The sequence below is a fragment of the Motacilla alba genome, chromosome Z, assembly GCF_015832195.1.
Source record: "Motacilla alba alba isolate MOTALB_02 chromosome Z, Motacilla_alba_V1.0_pri, whole genome shotgun sequence".
Classification (NCBI taxonomy): Eukaryota; Metazoa; Chordata; class Aves; order Passeriformes; family Motacillidae; genus Motacilla; species Motacilla alba.
Genome location: NC_052046.1, coordinates 1,035,707 through 1,061,380, shown reverse-complemented (window position 1 = coordinate 1,061,380; position 25,674 = coordinate 1,035,707). Strand labels below are relative to the sequence as shown.

Sequence of the window (25,674 nt, the reverse complement as noted above, 5' to 3'; positions counted from 1 at the left end):
AAGGAGGTTCCCGCTCTCCAGCTCTGGAAGGCACTGGAAAAGGTCCCTGCATCAAGCTCAGACTCACACGATGCAAAGTCCGTAGCTGTGTGAGGTTTCCAGAACAAAGCTTCTCATACAATGCCAGTTTTTTTCCCTTTCTGAAAGCCCAAAATATTTACACCTGCTAGTCAAGATTACATGAATAATTCTGCCTGCTCTCTGCCGTACAAAAGCAGCATGAAAAATAGTCTCCTTCTTCTCCCTCTGTGCTTTTTTTAATTCCCTGGACCTGTCAAGGCTACAAGCAAGTTATTCACTGCAACACCACCAACACTGTGCAGGGTGAAAAATCAGTCTGGGCTGTCACTCACTGCAAGGAAGAACACACAAGGGTGCAATTTCCATAACAATAAATAATAAACAGGAGCGGCAGATGGACAGGTAAGCATCAGTCGTGGAAGATCCCAGGGCAATCTCTCTGGTATCCAAGGGAAACTCTGCAAAGCAGCAAAGCCCTGCTCAGTGGGGGTGAAATGCAGTCACCAAAGAGGCTGCAGTCGTCTGTCAGCAACAGCTCCAGCTATGGGCTAATGCTGAAATTAGGACCTTAAAAGTGGGACAACACACCTTCTTACAAACCTATTTTCCTTGCCATGGCAGGTAGAAGCAACCTGGCAGGTTGCTTTTGGCCTGGAAACCCAAGTCAAGGATCCCAAACCCCGCCTGAAAGCAGAATCTAAAAGAAAAACTGACAGAGGAACAACCTGAGGTGAGGCATTCCCCTTGCACATCTCTCTTTGGAAGTCTTCTCCAGCAGGAATTAACCTCAGACCCAGCCTGCAGTCAGACGCAGCAGACATCCCTGCGTGGAGCCAAGGTGTCCCAGGATGGCAGCCTGACACTTTCCAGCCCCATTTCAGATCTTATCTTCTTGGCAAGTGGTGAAGTAGGAATGCAGGGTGTGAGAGACCTGAGGAACTCTCCAGTCCAACCCCTTACATTCAAAAGCTGGGGCAGCTACGGGGGCAGACCCATAGCCCAGGGGTTTAACCAGTCAAAACTGATAGAAACCTCCACAGATGGAGAATGAACACCTCTCTGGGCAGACTGCTCCATTGGCAGACTGTCCTCAGGGAGGAAAAAAACCAGGTTTACTCATCTCCAGTCTGAACATCCCATGTCAATTTGGGGCCATTGGCTCCTTCCTCCCAACAAACACCACTGTTGAGAGCACGGTTTTCTCCTCATGGTAGCCCCTCTAAGTACTGAAGCACTCCCATTACCTCCTTCCTGCTCTCCAGAGTAAGCTTCTCATTTGAGTAAAAACATAATGCTCTTGTGAGCTGAAAAATGTTATGTTTTAGAAAGAGAAAACTTCTTTTCTCACTGAACAACAAACACAACACCGAGTGCTCTGCATGCTACAGACACTTGGGTGCTAATGTGGAGCAATGCTGATGATGGTTCATGTCACAAATGCTTCCCAGCACTGCGAATTTTCCAGCATGTGTCTCTAGATACCACCTTTACACATAAAAAAAGAGAGCAAGTCCTACAAGGAGCAGCTGCAGGAGCTGGGGAAGGGGCTGGAGCCCCAGGAGGGGCTGAGGGAGCTGGGAAGGGGCTCAGCTGGAGAAAAGGAGGCTCAGGGGGGACCTTGTGGCTCTGCACAGCTCCTGACAGGAGGGGACAGCCAGGGGGGTCGGGCTCTCTGGGTCAAGGGAGGCTCAGGTTGGACACCAGGAGGAATTTCCCCATGGAAAGGGTGGTCAGGCCTTGGCAGGGGCTGCCCAGGGAAGTGTTGGAGTGCCCATCCCTGGAGGTGTCCAAGGAAGGCCTGGACATGGCACTCAGTGCTTTGGGCTGGTGACACAGCGGGGATCAGGCACAGCTGGGACTCCATGATCCTGGAGCACTTTTCCAGCCTCAGTGCCCCTGGGATTCTGTGACTTTTATTTGAGCCAGGCTAAGGATACAAATTCCTCAAGCTGGTGACAGCAAGACCAACTTTGACCACGACCCCCAGGTGACAATGCCAATTAAGCAATCCATGAGGGGTAAGGGGGAAGAGTGTCTTGCAGAACCACCCACAGGAGATACCTGAACCCTCTGTGGATGAGGATGCAACCCCATCATCACAACCTAAAGCAACCTCCTCCAGAACCATCCTTGTGTCTGTTTTGGCCTGTCATTTGTTCCCAAAATCCTGAGCTTGGACATTCATCAATAGCAGCATCACATTGGGCAGAGCCATCACTTGGACTAGGAGCAGGCACAGGCAGAATTATCCTCCTGGTGCTTGCTACCCATCATATCTTAGGGATACAACTGAGTTCATTCAGTTACTGCCCCCTAAAAACCAGGAGCTTGCACATCCATGGAGCTATATTAACTGTATCCTGAGCATCACATGAAAAACTGAATTTGAAAGTTCAAAGGCAGAGAAGTGAAGAGGGATGAGCTGAAAGGAGAGCCAAGCAGGAGCATGGAGTCTTGGAAAAATCCATTGGAAAGATGAAGCCACTTCACCACCCAGAGCATCTACCACACGCTCACTATAGCAAGTCAGAGAATAATTTTGTGCTTCATCTAAAGAAAACAGTCAATCACACAGTGTAATCCTGAATTTCATTTAATGAACACCCCCCTGCAAAAGGCAAGAGGAGACCAAGGCCCGAGCACGTCCAGTACCTACAGGATGGTGTGTGAAACAGATCAGCAGAGCACAGGAGCACAGACCCCAGCACAGACAGCCTTCTCCAGCGCTGCCAACTACTCATCTAAGGAATCAGGTAAATAGAAACCAGTTTCTGAATGTCTTGCAATGATTAATACCCCTCACTTTGCTGTTTGCAGGGGCAGAAGAGTCAAGCCAGGAAGCTTCCTGGTGAAAACATCTCCCCCAGCACATCACAACCAAGGGTGAGTCTGTTCAGAGAAGCTTTGCCTTCCTTCCAGGACACTGTTGGAGCTGTCTCTGCACTCCTAAATCGCACTGCGCTCACTGGGAGCACTCAGCCTGCATCAGATCAGCTGGAGGGAAATGCCTCCCTGCTGCTGGATTACATTCACAACCTTCTTCCTTAAAGGTCACCACCTGCACTTGATGCCTTTCGAGGACATCACATCTGTAAGGTCCCTGCATACTAATGGCCAAGCTTTCCTGGAGTTACAGGGAAGAAAACTGGGCACAAATCCATGACCAAGAGGTCAAACAGGGCTAACAACTACCTGCTCACAGAGTTTGCTGCCTGTGATACGTCTCTGAACTACAAAGATCAGGACTAGCCTTTTGCTTCAGCTGCTCACTTGCCTGAAGTTTACACAAGCCACATCTTTACTTTTTCTACATTTATTTTGGAAGCACCAAGACATTTCTGTTCATTTTACAAGCCCACTACTTATATCTTCTTTTTCATTTCTTTCTCTTTTCACTGTTTGCAACTATAACCATTTAAATCAAAGCAAATCTAAGATGAAAACGTCAGTAAGACCCTACTACTGCAAAGCAAGGATGCTCAGTATTAGCAGAGCATATCACTTGCCTGCAGTTTACACAAGCCACATCTTTACTTTTTCTACATTTATTTTGGAAGCACCAAGACATTTCTGTTCATTTTACATTTTACTACTTATCTCTTCTTTTTCATTTTTCTCTTTTCACTGTTTGCAACTATAATCATTTAAATCAAAGCAAATCTAAGATGAAAATGTCAGGAAGACCCTACTACTGCAAAGCAAGGATGCTCAGTATTAGCAGAGCATATCTATGAATTATTAGAACCCCAATCAGTCTTCATTTCAGAGGCACAAATCCCCCATGCTGAAACCCAAAAAGGTGACTCCAGCAACCCACACAGACCTTCCAGTTACAGGAACAACACTAAAAGGAGGCGGCAAGCTCTTCAGCAGGACGAAGAGCCCAAGGCACACCCTGCTGCCATAAAGGTGAGCCCATCTGCTCATCTGCAGGGCCACTTACTTGAAGGGGAGCTTCTCGTCGTTGGGCTTGATGCAGCGCACGTAGTGGGGGGTGGTGGCATTCAGGGTCTCCATCAGCAGCTGCAGGGAGTTGCGGAACTGAAAGACAAAACCACTCGTCTGGAGGAGGGAGGAAGGAGCTGTGACCCTGCAGCCCCAGCCTGCAGGTGCCACAAGCCACCCCTGGGTGTGACACGGCGTGAGCCTCCCCATGGACCCAGCAGAGGCAGGGGAAATTCAGAGAAGACACTGTGGGGTTGAGGGCTTCCAGCTCAAAGAGTCACGAGCAGCAAAACTTGGGACTCTGCCCAGTTGGATCTTTGAAACATCGCCAAGGATGGAGACAGCACAACCTCTCTGTGCCCCTGTTGAACTTTCTGACTGCCCACAGGGGGGAGAATGCTCCTTTTCTGAAGCTGTTTCAGTTTAAAGGCTCCACAGTACATCGGGACACCGTCCAGTGAATCCCAGAGTGGCCTCCACCCTCCCAAAACCATGTCTCAGCTGCTTCCAGCCAAGACTATTCAACCCTGCTATTCCAGAGACACCCCTAGAAGTCTTCCAAAACACAACAGCTGAACACAGAGATCATGGGAAAGTCTCCTTCCACCCCCAACACCTTTTTATTTACCTCTGCTTCAAACTGAAGCAACAAGATGTTAACTGGATTGCTCTGCCGTCAGTGACTCGCTCAGACCTCACATTACCTGGTGTCCCACTGTTTTCCTGTGCTCCTTGTTGGCAGCCTTGAAGGCTGGCTTGGCAGAGCGCACGTTGATCCGGGGTGTTCTCTTTGGCACGGCAGAGGCGGGCACGGCGTCCTTCTCCTCCTGGAATAAGTCTGCTACCATCTGGTACTGAAACAAAAGGCAACACTTGAGCACCTCTGGTCCTGCTCGCTGGGGAATGAACCCACCCAGCTGCCATTGCTCAGGTCATTTCGCACCCATCCTAAACCTGGAAGGGGAAAAAGGGGCAAGAAAGTGAAAGCAAGAGGAGTTGTCTACATAAACCACGTCAGCAGTTCAGCTGACCATCCTGTGCGGCAGGTCATGAAACCTTGAAACGTGCACATTAAATCAAACTAGCCTAAAAAGAAAAAGAGGCTGGATTGCTGAAGTCTTGCCAAGGCACAAAACCTCCTGAACAGGAGTGAGTCTTGCTCCCAAGGCTTTGCTTCTAGGGGTTTAACCAGCCCTGCCCCACCACAGCCCCAAGAGGCACCCTAGCTTTTCAAAAAATTAAGGGACACAATCACTTCCTCCCTAATGACCCACCTCTCAGGGCAGCACCACCATCCCACAACCCTGGAAGCACCACATCTAGCTCGACAGATTCCTAAGCCTGGGATTTCTGGCCAGCCAGCAGCAACATTTCCACTTCAAAAACAACAGATGAGCTGGCAAAGGCAGTTAATGCCTTTATTATTATTATTGTTATTATTTAGGAAGCAGGATATTCAGATTTACGTTAGGCTGGGGTACCTGAATATTAAGTAAGCCACCATAAATCTGGTCTGGTTAGCAAGGCTGTTGAATTTTCACTTCTTGAATCCATCTACACACCCACACTGGCTAGTGCCACAGCTGCACTTACATTCAAAGGGGAAATCCTTAAATGTAAAAAAACCCTCTCTGTCAGCAGGTGGGATGTCATGTATCACCAAGTGAGCTGGGTTCCTGCCCAGTGACACTGCCAAAGCACCCACGATGCCTCCCAGCAGCACGGAGGCTGGAGCACCTGAGGGAGAGAACCACATTCCCCACATCCATGGCACACCATGCTCAACACATCCACCCCAAAACCACCAGCACAAGGCAGTGCCAGCTGCCTAGCACTCTTGCCCCCACCTCAGGCTCCTCCAAAAGCCCAGCCTGGTTGTATTTCCATTTAAGATCCCAGGAAGAGTGCTGTGGTTTACCACTTTTTAGACATAAACAGACAGCCCTGTGCCATGAAGGGCTGCCTGGCTCTCTGCCACATCCCTGGGCTGAGACAGGAACACTTCCAGCCCTGTCCTGTGGGATGTTCTCACAGCTTATTAGGACTGCAGCCTCAACACCACTGTGGGAAGGAAATTATTTGCATTACATGAGCAAATTTCTTGCAGGCTCCACAACAGCGCCAGCTAAGGATCTGCTTCACACTCAGCTTTCACTGCTATCTCTGCAGCTCACTCAACTCCTACCACAATAAAGGCTCTCTCCTTCTTCACCTGACCCCCTATCCCTAAAAAAAGGACATCCTGACAGTTGTTGTGGATGACACATCACCATCTGGGATGCTCTGGCTCCTGCAAGCACAGGAGGCATGGATGGCACACGTTTTGATGAAGATACCCAACACAGGCTCTGCATTACTGCCTCACACCTGACAATGTGGTAAAACCTCTGCACGTAATTCTGGGTTTCAAAATATCTTCTCAACACAGCTGGGAGTGCCACTGATCCCCCCATCCATTTGGAATTAATAACAGCAATGCTTGTTCCTGAACGAGTGCTGGAGAAGGCTCTCAGAGCCACGCTCTCAGCTTGCATGATGCAAACCTGGTGGAACTGGGACCATCTCTAGCAGGAGCCATTCCACAGGTTCTGTGGCATAAGCAAGAGGGACAGATCCCTCCTCCCCAGCTGGCAGGGTCAAAACCATTGGTGCCTTATTTGTAATTACAGAGAACTGGAAAATAATACCTTCACAGCATGCCCGTATGCTTTCCATCAGATTCACATCATTTCCCTTAATTCAAAGAACATCAGCTCTCAACTGTTTTAGCTGACCAGTGCTCACAGAATTAATTAAATGCTTTATAAAGTCTCTTTCACCATCTTGTTGATGGCAGTAATTGCATTCTAATTAGCAGAAAGCAGTTCTGCCTTGGTGGGAGTGCTTCATCAGCCATGACTTGCTGACAGGGAGGTGCCCAGGTCCTTGCTGTGTTAAACTCAGTGCTCCCCCTTGCCCTCTGTGCTGCTTTAGTGGGAATGCAAAGAAGAGTGCAGGGAATGCTGTGTGCCAGCCTGATCACAGAATCACAGAATCCCAGAATTTCTGGGTTGGAAGAGACCTTTAAGATCATCGAGTCCAACCCATGTTCCAACACCTCAACCAGATCATGGCACCCAGTGCCACATCCAGGCTGTTTTTAAACACATCCAGGGATGGTGACTCCACCACCTCCCTGGGCAGATGACTCCAGTATTTGACCAATGATGCTGAGGACAGGACAAAGTCCTCGCAGCACAGCCCTCTGCAGCACAAATCTGAGCTTCAGTCAAATTTACACCTTTGGGTAGCAGAGTCAGTACTGACACTGCTGCTTTTGCTGTTTCAGAGAGACCAGGTTGCCTTTTACAGCAAAACAAAACTCATTTTGGTTGTTTATAGCCCTGGAGGGCAAATGGCAGGCAAGAGGTAAAACTACCAGGGTAACATTCTGCTGGCAAACAGGGGTCAGGGGCAGCAAGAGCAGATCATCAGGTGTTGAAGGATTTGGGAGAGGAATGTGACAATGCTCCTGCTGCTCTTCTTACGGACCAGCACGGGATCAGCACAGGCTGATAAAAACCACAGCTCCCATGTTGTTAGGGGAATGGCTTCAAGGCAGAAATTCAACAAACTTTCTCCCAAAGGCTCTCAGACCCAAGTGTATTTCATGGTGTTTTGGGCTGGGTCAGGGCAGCTGTGGCTGCCCCATCCCTGGAAGTATCCAAGGTCACACTGGACAGGGCTTGGAGCAACCTGGGATAGTGGAAGGGGCAAGGCATGGGATTTGAGATCCCCTCCAACCCAGCTGTTAAACAGAAGTCCAGCCTGCTCTGATATTATATTGTGGTCCCTATATATGAGAAGAGAGCTTTTATTTTATATCTGTGTTTTTAGGGAACAATTTCCAGGGTCTCCACCACTCTACACCACACTACTCCAATGAGTTACAATCTCTCCTCTACACCAAACAGTCAAACAGAAATCCTTATCAGATACTGCCAGTTCTGCAGCAGTGACTCCACCAGCAAGTTCAGCACTGGCTAAATAATTAATCATACAGCATCAACTATTCCTGGAGGTTACCTGGCATTTCTAATGAGCTCTAATCATGCCCATTTTTTCCCTGGGAAGCTTCCTGAACATGCAGAGCTCTTGATTTGGGTATTATTAAAGCCCAGCTTCACGGTTATTAATTTCACAACTACTCCCATGGATGAGAAAATTGCTCATCTTGCCATCTTCACATGAATTCCTTGCTGTGAAACAGGCCAAGCCACTGACAACACTTAAATAATTTCCCATTCTCATCTGTTCCAACTTTGACAGGAACAAACTCATCCTAAAAATAATGTTTCCTCCACCTCCCTTCATCCCACTCCTTATTCAGGGTGGCATTTAGAAGGTCACAGCCAGCAGCACACCCAAGGGTGTCACAAAGAGAAGTCTGAATATGACACACTTTTGCTTGCAACATGCAGGGGCCCTTCAAAATTTGCAATGTAAAAAAAAACCAACAAAAAACCCCAAAACTGTCACCCTGAGTTTTTAAGATCTTGCTAAGCCTTCTGATGTTTGCATTCTTGTAGCAAACTTTCTCACACACAATTCTGTAAATAATTTATTGTTTGCATTCTTTCATGGAGGAGGAGAGAATTGATGGACTCTTGGTCTGTCCAGTGTCATTGGAGAGGTGGCACTGTCACCCTCCAATCCACTGTCACTTTTGGAAAACGATAAATGTTGGAGTCAGAAAATAAACTTCCCTCTTTTTTGTTCACCTGGAGAGCAGCAGTGTCCGTGTCGTCATTTCGTGTCCTACAGTGACACAAAAGAAAGCAAAAAAACCCAAAACAACAAACGAACACCTTAACATGCTGGCCTACGCTGTGGAAGTCTTTGAAATGGTGTGGAGGAAAGCAGATGCACTCCTTCCCTAAGCCACACTCCAGGTTTGGAGCAGCAATGGAGCCCCAGAGTCACAGACCTGGATTTTGGCTGCTGGTTGGATGGGCTTTGCAGGGCTGCATTTTCACACTAACTGCTTAATAAAACTGCCCCTGGGAGAGAAGAGGTTATTTAAAGCCTCCGCTCATTAATTGACAATGAAAGACTCAAGGCTGCAGGGAAGAACTTTTGGTCTGGTTTTAAAACAGCAAGGATCTGAAATTCCTTAGCTGTCTGCGCTATTGGCACTTTTAACCCAACCTTCCCAAATGCCCACAGAGAGCAGGAGCATGGTACTGGAAGCCAATGTAAAACCTACTCAATTCATATTGAAAACTGTAAAATCTCCGGCTTGGAGCCCGCTGTCAAATGCTCATTTACTGCAGGCATCACCCACTCCAAAGCCTTCAGAGCCCCACAGCTCTTCTGCTTCCAACATCCCACCAAATCCACAGCCACAGGAAATTCTATATACAGCAGGAGCCAAAAAAAGCCTTTACCAGGAGACGTGGCATTCAAAGCCAGTCAATACACCCCTGCTGGCGCTTGGTGCAGTGAGATGTTGACAGGTTGTTTGTACAACACTCGGGAGAGGGAAGGTACACGGCACAAAACCTTGTCAAAGACAAGTGACACCAAGAGTGATCATTAGTGTCTGTTAATTTTTAACACTGGCAGTGGTGCAAAACAGCTCCACAGCAGCTGGAGTGTCTCAGAGTTCATGTTACCTTTCCAGCATTACGTATTAACTCCAGTTTTTGCACGGCAATTATTGAAGTAATTAGAAGTCACAGGGATAAGTGTGATGGATTATTGCTAAGAGGAACAGCTATTTTCACACAGGAGGGGGATAGGACCAGCAAGGCTACTCACAATGTACAAGCTATGCTGGTGACAGTGGCTTTTAACCCCAGATCCCTGTGCTTTTGACCAACCTGGTCTAGTGGAAGGTGTCCCATGGCAGGGGGCTGGAACAAGATGACCCCTAAATTCTCTTCCAGCCCAAATCATCCTGTGATTCTGTGGGTGATGGGTGATTGGTTGATGGGTGGGGAGCTGCAAGCTAGAGCTAAGTGGGATTTGCAGTGCCCAAAAACTACCTGTTCCTAAGTTTGACCCTTGGTGACCAAAACAAGAAGAGGATCAGCAGGTTTGGAAACTACTTCTGCGATACATCCTGACAGGACACCAACACCAGGGTGAAGGAAGGCAGACAACCACCCACATCCACACATGGCTGCGACTGTAACCCCGGGCACCCTCCTCTCCCCACTTTCTCCTGCTCCACACCCCACTGGTTTGGCTCTTAGGTGGCTGTCAGTGGCTGCACGTTCACACCCTGAGCCTGGCGTGGCACAGGGACGCTCAGCTCAGCTCCAGCCTGGGCAGCTGCCCTGACCCACTGCTCTTTTTACCTTGCTGGCTTTCAGGATGTTGATCTGCTCCTCATACACAGTGTCCCTGTTCTTCTCCAGAAACCCCTCGCTCTGGTACTCCACCTGCCAGGACACAAAGGGAAGAAGTTCAGAGGGACAATTCCAACACACTGGGACAAGGTGCTGCCACCACTCCCCTGCCGTCGGGAGCTCACCCCAAAACCCTGAGAGGGGAAAGGAATAACTGGAATTTAAAGGTCACTTTTTATCAAAGTGAATCTGGGTGAAAGCAAAATCCTTACTGCAAACCCAGATTGTTTCCTAGTCATTAAATTGCTGTGTTTGGAAATCAGGAGTAAAAAATGCAAGGATCATCAGTAACTCTACACGCTCTTTTGTTCACTCCTCAACTCCTTCAAAGTTAATCAATAAACCTCAAAATATGCCCTGCCTAAGCCTCTTGTAGTCTCTTGGGTTTTGAAACTGCAGAGGGGTGGAATGCAAAGGAATTACAAAAAAAAATCAAAATAAATTAGAGAAAACAGAAGAAAATTTTTCTTTTCTTCATATTTATAAAAAGAAAAACTTGCTAAGAAATATTGTTTGTGAAGGATTCATATGCAAAACCTGCTGCCTAAGGAAAGGGGAGTACCAACCTTTGCCACGGTGAGTGCCTCTGGCATCCAGGGCAAACCTGGTTAGGAGTAGCACCTGTAGGGCATCACAGCACCTGGATGTTGTCCAGTTCTTCAGACGCATCTTAAAAAGATCCCTGGGTCTATCTTTTTAATTTTTTCCTAATAAATATGTGTTTGGGGTAACTTCAAGCTTTTGAGGTTACTGTTTACTGTAACATCTGTCACATCAGGGCTTCAGTGAAGCTGGAGCCCGTGGCCAAGACCCCCAAGCACCGGGCACTGATATTTGGTTTAGTTTAGTGCCACAGTTGGTATCTTCTCCCTCACAAAAGTGGGATCTGCCTGGGATCACCTCTCGCCTCCTCCCTGCACTGTGCCTTGCTGGCACTCACCGCTCCTGCTCTTCTAACACAAACACATTTTCTGCCAAGCTGCCTTTACAGAAACCCATTTCACCGCAGCTTTGGGAAAGAGGATTTTTCTCTCCTGGAGAATCCACAACTCACAGCTCAGAGCCAGAGCTGGCAGGCTGAAGCCCAGGGGGCTGATCCAGATTTGAGCACCTGAGCCATGACCACCACCCTCCAGGCACCAAGGGGCAGCTCACGGGGCTGTCTCCCGGGTTCTCTGCTGTTAGAGTGACCCTGAGAGTCCCAGCCCGACAGTCGGAGGAAGAGTCAGAGTTCTTTGGCTCTGGTTCACAAGGTTGTTTAGTATTTCTTATCTGAAATGTTTTCTGTCTGGTCTGCCCAGGTCCGTTCAGCAGGTCAGTCCCAGGCACAATGCCCGCCTCCCGGGCTGGTGTTGTCTTTTATACTAAAAACTACATGTACTATATTTACAATTCTGTTCCCATCCCTATCACCTATGTTAGACAGTCAGCCTCTATTCTAAACCAATCTAAAAGGGCCAACATCACCCAAATCATGGAGGTTAGGAAGAAGAAAGAAGAAGGACAGGGCACGCCCAATTCCCTCCAACTTGGGACCTCAAACCTCCATTCTAAAAACCCCAAAAATTCCATTTTTCACCCTGTGACAACTACTATTGTGCTACTTGAATTTTTGTGGCTTGTAATTCTTCGTACAAAGTTGGTAACTTGCTCCACGGGCTAAGATCCAAACCCTGCGTGTTTTTGGCTGCTGCCAGGGGCTCGGGTCATCCAGGGCACCCAGAGGGGTTCTGACAGCTCTCCACTGATTTACTGTGCTGCAGGAGGCTTTCCTGTCCTGTTGGGTACCTTGTCAGCGAAGTGCAGGACGATGAAGGAGGTGTTGGACATGCGAGGCTTCTGGAAGTGCTGGCTGGCGGCGTGGCGGTCGTAGAGCTTCTGCGCCCAGTTCTGGTCCGTGCCCTTGGGCACCTGCACAAAGGGGACAAAGGGGACACTGCCAGGGCCACGGGCTGCTCTCTGCTCACCTACCTTCGTGACACACACACCGAAACTGTGTTTGCAGCAGGAAACACCCAAATCTTGGTTCTGTTCCGGCAGCCGGAACGGCTCTTGCAGGAGGAAAAAAGGCAAAGCAAACCAACGAAATGAACCAAACAAATAAAAAAAAAAAAAACCAGACAAAAAAGCACCCCGAAACAAAAAAAAAAAAGCACCAACAAACCCTGAAACAAAACAAAAACAAAGAAAAAAACAGAAAAAACAACAAACAAAAAACAAAGCAGCCACCAAAACAAACACAACCAAACCAAAACCTCACAAAAACCAAAACCTCCCCCCCAAAAAAACCAAACAAAACAAATCCCAAAACAAACAAGCACCCACAGACCCTGAAACAAAACAAAAACAAAGAAAACACCACAAAACCAACCAAACAAAAAACTAAAACAGCCACCAAAACAAACCAAACCAAACCAAAAACTAACGAAACCTCCCCCCCAAAAAAACAAACAAAACAAATCCCAAAACAAACAAGCACCCACAGACCCTGAAACAAAACAAAAACAAACAAAGAAAACACCACAAAACCAACTAAGCAAAAAACCAAAACAGCCGCCAAAACAAACAAAACCAAACCAAACCAAACCAAAAACTAACAAAAACACCAAAACTTGCCCCCCAAAAACCAAACCAAACAAATCCCAAAACAAAAAAGTACCCATAGACCCTGAAACAAAACAAAAACAAAGAAAAAACTAAAACAGTCACCAAAACAAACAAACCCAAACAAAAAACTAACAAAAACCCAAAACCTCCCCCACAAAGAAACAAACAAAAAACCCCAACAGAAACAAACCCAGAACCAAAAAAAAAAACCAAAATGAAACAAAACCCCAAATACACACACACACACACACACACACACACACAAACACGCACAGACACACACATATACAAAACCCCCCCAGCAACAACAATAAAACCCCACTAATTACAACAGAAATATTAAGGAAGTATTTTTACACTTAAGATACATGAACTACTCAGGTTCCAACAGAATTTTTTAATGCTGTTTATATAACAGTGAAATTGTTCCTCTTAGGGTCTGAGAGCCACCTCTGATGGGGTTCATCCCCATCCCATGGAACACTGCTGAGCACAGCAGTGGCTGCACAAACACACACAGAGAGATTTATTTTTAACAAAAGAAAGGATAATTGGATATTTAGGTTAGAAAAAGAGACTTTTTTTCAGAAGAAAAGTCTCAGTCAATATTTAAACTTAGATGGGACAGAGCCTAGAAGCCACAGAACAACTGTGCAACAACAGAGAGAGCTCTTGATCATCCCTCAGGACTTTGCATGTGCCTTTATATGAAAAATGACAGAGGAAATAGGGACAGAGAACAGGAAGATGCAAAACATGAGACAGGTGAGGAATATTTCTTTATGCTGCTCTGAAACAGCCTTTGATTTCATGACAGCAAACCAAAACACACCAGAAGGGTTCTGAACACAGGGAGAAGCATCTCCTGCCAGTCCCTGTAATGAGGGTGAATTAAATGCAGCAGCCATTCACACAAGCTGTGCTCTCCCACATTTGTTTATACTTTACAATTTTTAAGTTTAGCCAATTATGGATACACACAGAAATAACACAGGCTGTACATAAATATTGAAAGGCACTTAGCAATGCAATTATATACATATTTTATTTATGCAAGGTAAGACTTGCATGTTTAAACGATGGGGTTATATAAATGTAGATGTGTTTCTTTTCATGGGTTATATTTAATATTTGCATACAAAAACATCCTTTCTGGAGGTATCACTGGGTGCCTCCTGTGCAGGACTCAGCCACAGGTGCAGAGCAGGAGCACTGCAGCCACCCTGAGCCAGATTTATCCTGCACCAGCTCTCTTCCACTTTGCTGGAAAACCTGCTTATCTCAGAGGAGATAAACCTGCTTATCTTGGAGCTTCAAAGGCATCGCTCCTGCCTCCCAGAAAGAGGGTTTGCCATACCCTGCTCACCATCCTGCAGCCTGGGCATTTTTAGCTGCATGGGAAGCGCCTGATAGGGACCAAGTTCCAAAGATAAAAATCAAGGAGGCCATTATCTGTACTATTATAACAGCTTTTGGTATTACCTTGGCAGTTTGAGGCCCTTAGAGCAACTGAGAAAGTCATTTATGGGCTATCTCACCTTTTTCTAGGGGATGGAGAAGAGGAAAGGCGATTGCCTTGCAAGTTTTGTAGGGAATCTTTAAACGGGATAAAGCTGAGCCCCACAGGATCCATTCTGCATCCCAGGACCAAGAACCCACCAGGAACCCACCAGCCAGGTGAGGAGATGCTTGGGACCACCTGGACTAAAGGCTGAGACTCCCTCCACCACCACCTCCAAGAGAAGGACAATTAAGTGGGTAGAAGAAACAAAGGTCAATGGTTTAAGGTGAAGGAGGGGAGATTTAGATTAGATATCAGGAAGAAATTCTTCCCCGTGAGGGTCTGGCACAGGTTACCCAGCAAAGCCATGGTTGCTCCATCCCTGGCAGTGTGCCAGGCCAGGTTGGACGGCATTTGAAGCAGCCTGGGACAGTGGAAGGTGTCCTTGTCCATGGCAGGGGGTGGTACTGGATGAGCTTCAAGGCTCCTTCCCACCCAAACCATTCTGGGATTCTGTGATTCAAACCTAATGATCTAAAAGTCAACCCTCTGAAAACAGAGTACAAACTCGCTCACATTTTATTCCTTTACTCCTTAGCACTCCAATACGAGTTAAAGCCTGAAAAGAGCGTGGGCTGCCTCTGCAGAAACACTCCAGAAACACGTTCCCCTGCAAGTGATGTGCCTGACTTTAAAGTCATCAGAGCTGACAGCGTGACGTAGGGGAGGCTGTTCTGCCGCGCATCGGGCGGCCCGCCCGAGAGGAAAGCCCAGGGGTCCAGCCTCTGCTCGTGGAGCAGAAATCCCCCCGGACAGGAAGGCCATGTGCTAATTCCTGATGTCCAAAAAGCTAACGAGTCCAGACAAGGAAAACACATTTGCTCAGATCCCCGGGTCCGCAGCGATGCACGGAGGCAAGCGGGGTGGAAAAGCAGTCGGCCAGAAGGGGAGTGCAGCGTTGCTGGCACTTGACAGAAGGACACAGCAAAGGTCAAAGAGCATCTTCTGAGCAGCACTAGAAAATGCATTTGGCACATCAGCAGCATAACACGGTGGTGACGTGCCATGGAACATAGAATGGAGCCACAGAGGAGCTCAAGAACACGAGGGAGTTAGGGGGGTTTGGTGAGACCAAAACCCCCCTCTGGCAGCCTCAGGGTCAGGCTGCTCCACCAGCAGAAAGATCCCTCACAAATCTTGGACAACGATGACAACACTGACAAGTGAACCTTCCCAATCAGCCTGCTCTTGATTGAACCCTTTTGTTGTGCTTAAGGGAAACAGACATTTGTTTTTTCATTAATTTTTTTCATTCTTGCTCCAATGCCAACGCAAAAGCAAGGAAAGAATGAGGTAGGACACCTTATGGAGAAACTGGGCACCCACGGTAACCTCTGACTGTACTCCCAAACAGAACCACAGAACCACCAAATATCCTGAGCTGGAAGGGACCCACAAGGACCAGCAATGTCCAACTCCTGGCCCTGCACAGGACAGCCCCAAAAATGCCACCCTGTGCCAGAGAGCATTGTCCAAGGCACTTGGGAAGTGTCTGGAAGGCAGGCAGCACGCCCACATGCCATGTAGTTTCAGTCTGAAAACAGGACAGCTCACCCAGCTTTAACAGAGGCTCGACTGCATTTCTGAGGGTTTTCTGTTTCCTCTAAGGATAACTTAACTCTCTTGAAAAACCAACCCCAACTGGCTGCTCCTCTTCAGACACTGCAAGTCATTCCACATGTCCCCTCAGAATTCAAAGCCTTCCAAAGTCTGCTGTCCCCTCCACCAAAGTAACTCCCTCCACAAGTGCAAGCATACCCTAAATCTATTCCAGATACCCAACCAATCTTCCCAGAACTGGATTTAGAGAAGACAGCCTCCATCCTTCATCCCTCCTGACAGGCTCTACTCCTTTCCTAGATTATTTCCCCCTTGGCCCCACGGTGACTGCACCCACCCTGCATGGCTCACCAAGGGGAGGTTCTCCTGGATGCCCTTCTGCCCTTTCCCACCTCTTCTGCCCCATCCCACCTCTCCAAACTGTATCCAAAAACTACACAGTTTTTGTAGTTTGTGCTACAAAAACTGTGCTACCAGTTTTTGTAGCACAAACTGGCTCACCAGATTGTGCTACAGCACATCAGCATCCCACCACCACCGTGGCGGCCTCGGCCAGAGCTTCTTCTGAACTCTACATGAACTCTCACTGCTCATCTGGCACCAGAGCAAAACCAAGAGGTCCTAAAAGCTACAGATCCAGGCAGGTGAAACTCCAGCACAGAAAACAGGGAAAAGGCTCTTGGAGGACTCCAGGACTTCAGAACTCCTTCAGCAGAGGACAGAGGTCACAGCTCAGAGAGGTTATAAGGGTTCCCAGGCAGACCAAGGATGCAACAGGACAAAGGACCAAATGAGCTCCAGAGGCCACCTCCAACCTTAATAATTCTAGAACAGCTTCCAGTGACAGGACAGAGACAGGACAAGGGGGAATGGCTTCCCACTGCCAGAGGGCAGGGTTAGATATGGTATTGGAAAGGAATTGTCCCCTGTGAGGGTGGGGAGGCCCTGCCAGAGGGTGCCCAGAGCAGCTGTGGCTGCCCCCAGCCCTGGCAGTGTCCAAGGCCAGGCTGGACTGGGCTTGGAGCAGCCTGGGACAGTGGAAGGTGTGGGGCAGGGGGTGGAGCAGGATGATCTTTAAGGTCCAGACCAAACCATTCTGTGATTCTGTGATTCCACAATTCTATATCCTGAAGTCTGTTTTAAGAAGCAGGGCTTTTCTCATTAGCTTTCAGAAGACAGGTTCAGTCCTTAGCACTGCAATCCCAGTTCAAGGGCCCTCTCTTTCTCTGCCAATTCTTATGCCAATTTTTCCCTAAACAGCAACAAGACTCTGCTGTGACCTACACTTCCTGAACTGCTTCAGCACCTACCCAGCCACCTCCTCCCCAGCCACACATTAAGGATTTTAAAAAACCCCACACTGTGAAGCGAGAACATTAGTGACAAACCCTCTGCATTTGCACTAATGCTTCATTACGTACCAAATATTCCCCTGGTGCTGTTTCATATCCCAGAGTGTTTTCATTCCCTGCCATAGGATCCAACAAGGTGGCATGTAATTACCTTATTGTGGTCCCGCCCCAGGAGCTGAAACACTGCCATGGGGGTGAAGGCTTTCTTCCATAAACTGCTGCTTTCAGCTGACAGGTTTTGCTGAAATTTTCATAAATCTGGAGAACACTTTCAGGTTGTTATAAAAGAGGTGATTACAGGGCTGGTAATAAGGGCCTGTGACTAATGACAGCATCTCCCACTGACAGGTAAACACGCAGATAATTGGCATTTGATGAGAAGGGGGAGGGAACACATCTTGTTGGGGTTTGGTTGGGTTTTTTTGTTTTGGTTTTGGGGTGGTTTTTTTGTTTTTTGTTTGGTTGGGGTTTTTTGTGGGTTTTTTGTGTGGGTATTTTTTCCTTTTTTTTGGTTTTATTTTGGGAATTTTTTACTTGTTTGTTTGTTTTTTGTGGGGTTTTTTTGTTGTTGTTGTTTTTTTGGGTTTTTTTTTTGTATTTTTATTTGTGGGGGTTTTTTTGGCCAAAAAACAAGTATGGAATAAAAGAGTAGTACCAGCTAAATCTACTGCTGGTACATGGGACCTGCAATGTCACCACCAGCAATGCCACCAGCAGCAACCAGCACCAGGTGCCCCAGAGAGGAGCCAAGGGTGTGACTCCCAACACCAGGGAAACTTCCCTTATGGTCCTCACAGCATCCAGGAGGCAGTTTGAGCCTGCAGAATTTACCTGTGCTCTCCTAGCACAGAGAGCAGATGAAATGGTGCTGAATATCAAGAAAATAATCTGACCTCCTTCCAAACCAGCACTGGCTGAGATGCTATTTTTAAGGACATAAAATTAAGTCTAATTTGTTCTCATTTTTAAGGAGATTTCCTGAGAGCAGACTTGATTTTAAGGAGATTTCCTAAGAGCAGACTTGAAAAGGACAAAGCCTCAACTCTGGCCCCCCCAAAGACAAAGCCAGAGTGTCTGTAGCCCAGACCAGGGCTGAGCTCGTGGGATGTGCAGGCTGGGACAGCCCTGCCATGCCTGGGAAGGCAGCCCTGGTACCTGGAGGGCAGCAAACACTTCACAGGTCACCCCTCTTCCAGACAAACACAGGTGCTACATCCTTGTCCAGGGAAACCAGTGTGAACAATGGATCCCAGCCCTTTCTCTCTGAGACAACACGACACTTGTGTTCTTGAGCCACCAGATCTGTCCTGTGCTCATGGATCCCACAGACACCACAAGAATTCCTTGGGTCCTTCCTATCACCTTGGCCATGCTGGTGAGCTGGGCCCTTCATCCACTTCAGCTCTCCCAGCACTTTGTCTCACTCTTCCCTGCCTTTGCTCAGAAACACTCAGGGCCCTCCCACAGTCAGAAAGACATTCCCTGGCACAGAACACATCCAAGCCTCAATGGAAATCCTTCCTGAGGACAACGTGGGTCACCCCACAGCAATACCAGGCTGAGGGTCCACAAGGCAGCTACACCCAGCAGGAAAGCAGTCCCCATCCCCTTCCAACAGGACGTCTCCAGCATCAAAGACCTTCAAAAGAGGCCTCCCAGCTTCCCAAGGAAACCTGCCCTCTGACATTCCTTGTTCCTATGTATGTTTGGTTATTCATGACTGAGCAATGGGTGATCAAGGAGCCCAGCTTTTCTTCTGGATTGTCATCAAGGTTTGCCACTCTGGCTTTTCTTCTCAAATTTCAAACAAGATTTCACTTTGGCCAGCATGAGAGAGAGGGCAAAAGACAGCAAACTGCTCTCCAGCGTCACAGCTCTCTGAAGTCTGCACACTAAATGCAATGAGTTTTGCCTTAAAGAGCTGCTGCAAGAGGACTCAGGTTTGTGAGATAAAATAAGGCTTGAGAGGAGCTCCAGCTCCTTTTGGGCAAGGCCAAAGACATCAGGTCTCAGCGAATGGCTGTCCCTCAGAACAGCCAGGCCAGACACACGAGCACTGGCTGCACAGAGTGAGTGCAGGTACTTGGGTTTGGAGAAAACACCTGCCCAGGAGGCTCTGAATGTCCCAAACCAAAGCAAATCCCAGCTCAAGCCTACTCTTGCCATGAGCACAGCAGCAACACACGTGAAAGGAGATGTTTAATCACTTGCAAGACACCAGAGATTAAAGCCCATTCCTTGATCTTTTACAAAGACACTGGTGAAAAGGTGGGAGGTCCTCTTTACCTTGCACTCTTCGTCCAGCAGGTCCAGGATGCCAAGCTTGGCCTCTATCAGGTCTATGCAGGGCTGGTTGTCGTAGAAGTCTATGAGAGTCCAAGGGATTCCCTCCTTCATGTACTCTTCTTGTTCCAGCTTAAACACGTGCTGGGAGCGGGAGAAAAGCAGAGCCACTGAGTGTGAGCCCAGCCAGCAGAGCACAGCCCCTTCCCCTCGTCCCTGCTGGACTTCAGCATTCCATGAGTGTGGGGTTTCACCCCCGGATTGGGATGACCCCAAAAGATGGAAAAGTCTCTCCTCCAACCCGTGCCTTCGAAGAAAGACTCAGTAGTCTTCTGTTGTCTGTTCTCAAGGTAGTTTATTGTTGGTTATCTAAAAGATTCTTCTCCTGAGCTGCTGTGGCCCGTTCAGCAGGTCAGACAAAGGCACACTGCCCTCCCAGGGGGCTGGTGCCATCTTTTATATCATATATTACGTACTACATGTTTATACCTTTTCCCCAATGCCTACTATCTATATTGAATGGTGACTTTCTACTCTAAACCAATCTGTGAGTGCCAACATCACCAAAGACATGGAGGCTAGGAAGGAGAAAGAAAGAGGACAGGGCACACACAAATCCCTCCATCTTAGAATCCCTGACCCCCATGTACAAAACTTGGACCCCTGCGTACAAGGCTTAAAACCCCCCTGTACAGCACTCAGAAATCCTACCCTTTACTTCGTGACTACTTCTACTACAATATCTAAACTTTTGTGACTTCTTGCTCTTCCTGCAAAGTTGGTAAACTGTTCCATGGGTCAGATTCAAAGCCACAGGGGTCTCTGGCTGCATGCCAGGGTCTCAGATGCTTTTGACCTGGGTCTGGAACGTCTGAGAATGTCTGTGGGACATTCTGAGTTCCGACACATGAGCACATCCAGAGGCCGTTGAGGCTCTGGGTGCCCTCATGTACAGCCAGCACATTCACACAGCCCATTTTCCTGGCCAGGAAAACAAAACCATCACACTGGGGAAACCACAGCGCAGGGGAAAATAAGGCTTGAAATGACTTTCACTACAAAATGACTGAAGCTGTCACTGCAACAGCGAGGCGGAGCCGTGTCCTGGTGTGGCAGTGACACATACATCTCTTGGGCTGGCAAAAATCTTCCTCTGCTTTATTGCTCTGCTGATTAAAGCAGTGACCTGAAGCAGGTTCACAAGCTGGGAGCCCGTGTCCCCATCTGCGAGCAGGGCTTCACAAAGAGCACCCATCATCCCACAAAGATATCAGCAGCAGCATCTGACTGACTCAGGGGCACTTCTATTGAAAATTCTTATTTAAAAGAACCTATAATAAAAAAAAAAATCTTTGCAAGGCTTACGTATCTCAGACCTCTGCCCAAGCAGATAAATTGTCTCTGCCTATTTCTGAGATACTCTAAAGAATATTAAAAAATGATTTTTCAAATGCACTTTTTTTTTCCCCCTTCAGAGATAGCTTTTTAAAATCTCTTCAAACATGTCATCTTGGAGCTTGAATTTATAAGCTTCAGAAGTGATAGTTAGACATACTAAGTAAGATATGAATAGTGCAAATACAATCCATAATTTACTTTTCATTTTTAGCAGCAGTGATCTATCTGATGCATTAGATAGACTGCAAATGTTCATGTCCGTGCATAAGATATGGCTTCAAAGGGCCAAACTAATCTGCAGTACTTAAGTGCTCAAATTTAACAAGTTTTCCCCTGAAATTAACAGTATTTTTTTCCCTACTTACAACTGAAGCAGAAGACAGCTCTTTACTGTTTCCATCTCCAGTAAAGGTAAATGCTTGTTTCTAATGAAATAGAAAAAATTCTGGGTTTTGTGAGGCATGTCCAAGTGAAAAGTGGGGAGTGTTTCCAATTCTATTATTTAATACAGAGTTTTCATCTCACAGGTTGAAGCCATGCTTAATAGGAAGGTTTCCACACCCATAACTTATTTTAATTCACACTGGAAATCAGCATGAGACCACCCAGGCTTTGTTTTAGGATTGAAACAGCACCAAGAAAAATGCAGATTACATACTTATTCAGAGCAAACCCAACTTAACAGGAATATCCAGAACCACTGCAGTGAAATGTCTGGGAGAAGGGCATCCCAAGGATGCACAGGATCTGTCCAGGCTGCAGGTAAATGCTGTAAAGCAGAAGCCAGACACACCACCATCCTGCCCAGTTACATTTTCTCGGTTTCACGGAACGTTTCCAAGCTGACCTTACCGAGTTGAACTGCTGCTGGAGCTTTTCGTTGGCATAGTTGATACAGAACTGTTCAAAGCTATTCACTTCAAAAGTTTCAAACCTGCAAAGCAATGAATAAATCAGCATTAGGCGTTGCTTTGTCTCAAAATCCTCTTTTTAAATTTTTTTTTAATTTTTCCTGCAATGGTGCCATCCGTGTGACAGGGAAACACTCAACCATCCCTTCCATTCCTCCCAGATCTACACTTTTTTTCCTCAAAACGTCCTTCTTTCCTCGGCACAACTCAAGGGATTCAAGAGGTCCCTCCTGGCACACAGAATGAGGCATTTGGCATGACTGTAGCTTCCTGCCCATCAGTTCTGTCTGAGACAAGAAATGTAACTGCATCTCCTGGGGAAAAATATTATGAAATATTAAGTTCCAAATACATTCACTGCAAAGGTGATGAAGAAACAGTAGCTGCTGTCTTAAAAAACCCAGCATGCTGCTTTTAATGGAATTTAATAGAGCAGAAAAAGAAGGTATTAAATTTGTAATTATAGCTTCTGTACTGCATCCCTGTTAGCACAAAAATTAGACACACGTGAGTAAGCAACTTTTGGAAGGGAGAAGGGGGAAAACGGTGATTTCAGCTCCAACTCCACATTCCTTAGAGGACCCTTAGAGGGTCCTTGGTGCTGGACTCTCTGATCCACCTCTTCACCAGGACTCCCACAGCTCCCCAGGCCAAAACATTATCCTACCCTGCCACAGATCAGCCCCAAAAAAGGCCCAAAAATAGCTTCTTAGTCACCATTAGAAAGGAAAAAATATACAGTTTTAGTAAGACATACTACAGGTAAGGAGCAGGGAGCCAGCAGAGCCCCTGAGGCTGAAGCACACAACACCCAGGGACAGGCACAGGGAGCCAGGCTTGCTCTTAAAACCAAATAGGGTATTTTGAGCTACCACTGGGAATTATGTGGTTTATATTTCTATTTTTAAGGCACAGTTGGAAGGGGGAAGGGGAAAAAAAGAAGTCTTTGACACATGACTGTAAGGATTAAACCAAGGGGAGAAGTGGGAAGGCTTCCTGTGTTCAATGAGTAAGCTGCTGTAATGATAAATAGGTGCCTAAATAATTGTTCGGGTAATAGGCACTGTAGGAGCTGGCAGAACAGTCTTTAAACACTGAGTGAATGAAGCCCTTTCTTTCCAGCCTCCCTTCCTCAAAACAATCAGCACTTCTGCCACTTCCTGGGGACCACCCTGCTGTTACCCAGGTGACGCAGGTGCTCCCCGGGTACTTCCAGGTGGGAATGCCATCACCACACAAAATGCCAGAGTGCCCGGGGAAATGCAATGCCAAATGGCAAAAGAAAAAGGGGAATGGGAGAAATGAGCTGGTTTTGTACTTTTATCACCCCCGCAGTCCTTGAGGAAAGCTGGGACTGCTTTCCCTCTGCGTGCCCAGTGCTTTCCCCCCCAGCTGGTGCCACCTGTGCCAAGCAGAGGATGCTTAACCCATGCCCTTCCCAAAAACTGGGCTTGACAGTCTTTAATGAAACAGAATCTGGTGCCTGGGACAACAAATGATGACATTAAAGATGTGTTGTGGCCCTGAGTGATGGATGTGTCCCTGGAGACCCCCCACTCTGTGCTCGATCTCGATGGCGTGGCCGAGCCAACCTGTGCCTCCAGCCCTTGCCACTCAAGGAATGTGGCATCCCAGGACTCTGGAAATACCAGCTGCTGCAGGCATGATCACAGCAACAGGGCAAGGAAAGATTTAATTAAAACATAGATGGAGAGGCACAGCGAGCTAGGTGGGAAAAGGCGACAAGCGCAGGAGTGAATGAGGAAAAGAAATTGGAGTGGAAACTTCTCCCCTTCCGAGACACCAGATGTGATTTACGAGCCCTCCCAGTGAGTGCCAGCCAGGGGCAGAGCTGCTGTACAACTCCAGCTCCGAGGGAGATCTCAAAAAGTTGCTAATTAAGGGAATCTACTAGCACAATTTGCTAATTGACAAAGCAGATTGGTCGCCAGCCCTACGTGTGTGCACGCCAGGAGGCCCTACCTGCTCAGAGTGACTGCACTGAGGGCAACGTCCTGATGGGGAAAGCAAAACAGTGTCTGTTGGGTCTCTATTCATTTCAGTGCACTGTAATTTGGCTGAAAAAATAAGCATATTCACCACTCCAGCCCATCGCTGTGGCTCCCTGGCAGACACATCCAGCTTGGGGACAGCTCTTGTAAGTAGATTTTCAAGGGGAAAATGCTGTGTTTTGGTTTTTCTGCTGCTCCCCATTCTGCTGGTCTCTCCTCTGTCCTCCGCAGCACCAAGGTTTGTATTAAAATATTTAAAGTTCATTAATAAGTCCAGCACACAGCTGGTTGCCTGGGTGTTCACATTTCACATGGCAAACAGGAGGGGGAAAAAAATCATGCCCACCGAGTCCAGGAGTGCCACATGAATCCACTCTTCTGAGTGACCTCAGTATTGGTGTTACAGCAAATAACACCATTTCAATAAATTCAGAAAGGCTTTCAGTGCTGCACTCTCTCACCTCAGTGTAAACAGAGAATTAAGGATGCAAATTCGAGGACTAGAAAGTTGGAAGAAAAACCCTACAGCTTCTGCACCCTCTGTTTGGATCCCATCCCTAGAAATCCCACCCAGAGGGACAGTCCTCCCCCAGGAGCACTGGGACAGAAGCTCTGAGGATGCCAAGGTTGTGCTGTGAAGCTGCTGCAGGCTCCCTGTCTTTCCAGCTCAATCCCTCTCCCAAAGGAAAGGACAAAACATCCATTTGGGGGGAAAAAAAAACCCAAACTTGACCATTAGAAAAATACATTAAAGCTCAAAAAAACCACATGAGTTAGGAGAACCAGACCACTCTAAAGTTCAGCAGAGTCAGGCTATCATCACCCATATTCCCCACGTTGTAAATTACTCAGCATTTAGACAGCAATACCCATTTACAAGAGGGATTCATGGCCATTTTAAGACACCAGACTCCCACAAGCATTTCAGCTAAGAACATGGACACCTTCCCCTGCAAATCTGCCCCTTTAGTGGAAAAGCCCTGCTGGTGTCACCAGGGCTGAAAGCACCTGCTGGCCCATACACTGGACAGGAGGCTGAAGGAGGTTTTTCTTCCACACCAACAGATTTTCAAACCCAGCTTAACCTTTCATGAGCCTTAGCCTCAAGCCTCCTTTCATTCAGATTTCTGAAAGTCTGATCCTCTAACTCAGGCATCCAATTTTCTGTATGGACCTACCATCACCCACAGGGCTCCATCTCAAAGCTTTATTGATCATACTCCAGCCTGCAGAAATTTCTGTGGGGGAAAACAGCTTCTCTATCTCATAAAAAAGAGATGTGAAACAGCTTCTCTATCTCATACAGCCCTTGAACCAGACTGTGCCCTATTTAAGATCTTCCCCAAGTGAGCCCAGAGAGAGCACCCTCATTACCTCAAGCCATCCCACTGAAATCCCAAACCAAACAGAAATGGGTGGTTATCATCCTTGACAGCAGTGATCCTGCAAACCTGGCCACGTGACAGCAGCTATGGATGGAGACCAGCAACCAGTGGGGCTGCACAGCTGCTCCAGCACTTTCTGGCATCCTTTCTGCTGCTGATTGTCCAGATGTCAAAACTATCATCCCAAACACCAGCAGCTGTAGAAACTTCGTGGGAGGGTTTATACACAAGACCCAGTTCCAGCAGC

General features: G+C 47.4%; 1 protein-coding gene across 1 annotated transcript in view; it reads right to left on the bottom strand.

Moving 5' to 3' along the window:
• The window catches only part of MYO5B (myosin VB), a gene marked incomplete at its 5' end in the record, with an annotated part of 99,866 nt that overhangs the window by 61,021 nt on the left and 13,171 nt on the right, over nt 1-25,674 (bottom strand). Inside the window, 6 exons of the mRNA XM_038124351.1 lie at nt 3,965-4,062; nt 4,671-4,820; nt 10,308-10,391; nt 12,147-12,269; nt 19,725-19,865; nt 21,972-22,053. Of these exons, the coding sequence (XP_037980279.1) occupies nt 3,965-4,062; nt 4,671-4,820; nt 10,308-10,391; nt 12,147-12,269; nt 19,725-19,865; nt 21,972-22,053 (678 nt within the window). The remainder of the gene's footprint in view (nt 1-3,964; nt 4,063-4,670; nt 4,821-10,307; nt 10,392-12,146; nt 12,270-19,724; nt 19,866-21,971; nt 22,054-25,674) is intronic.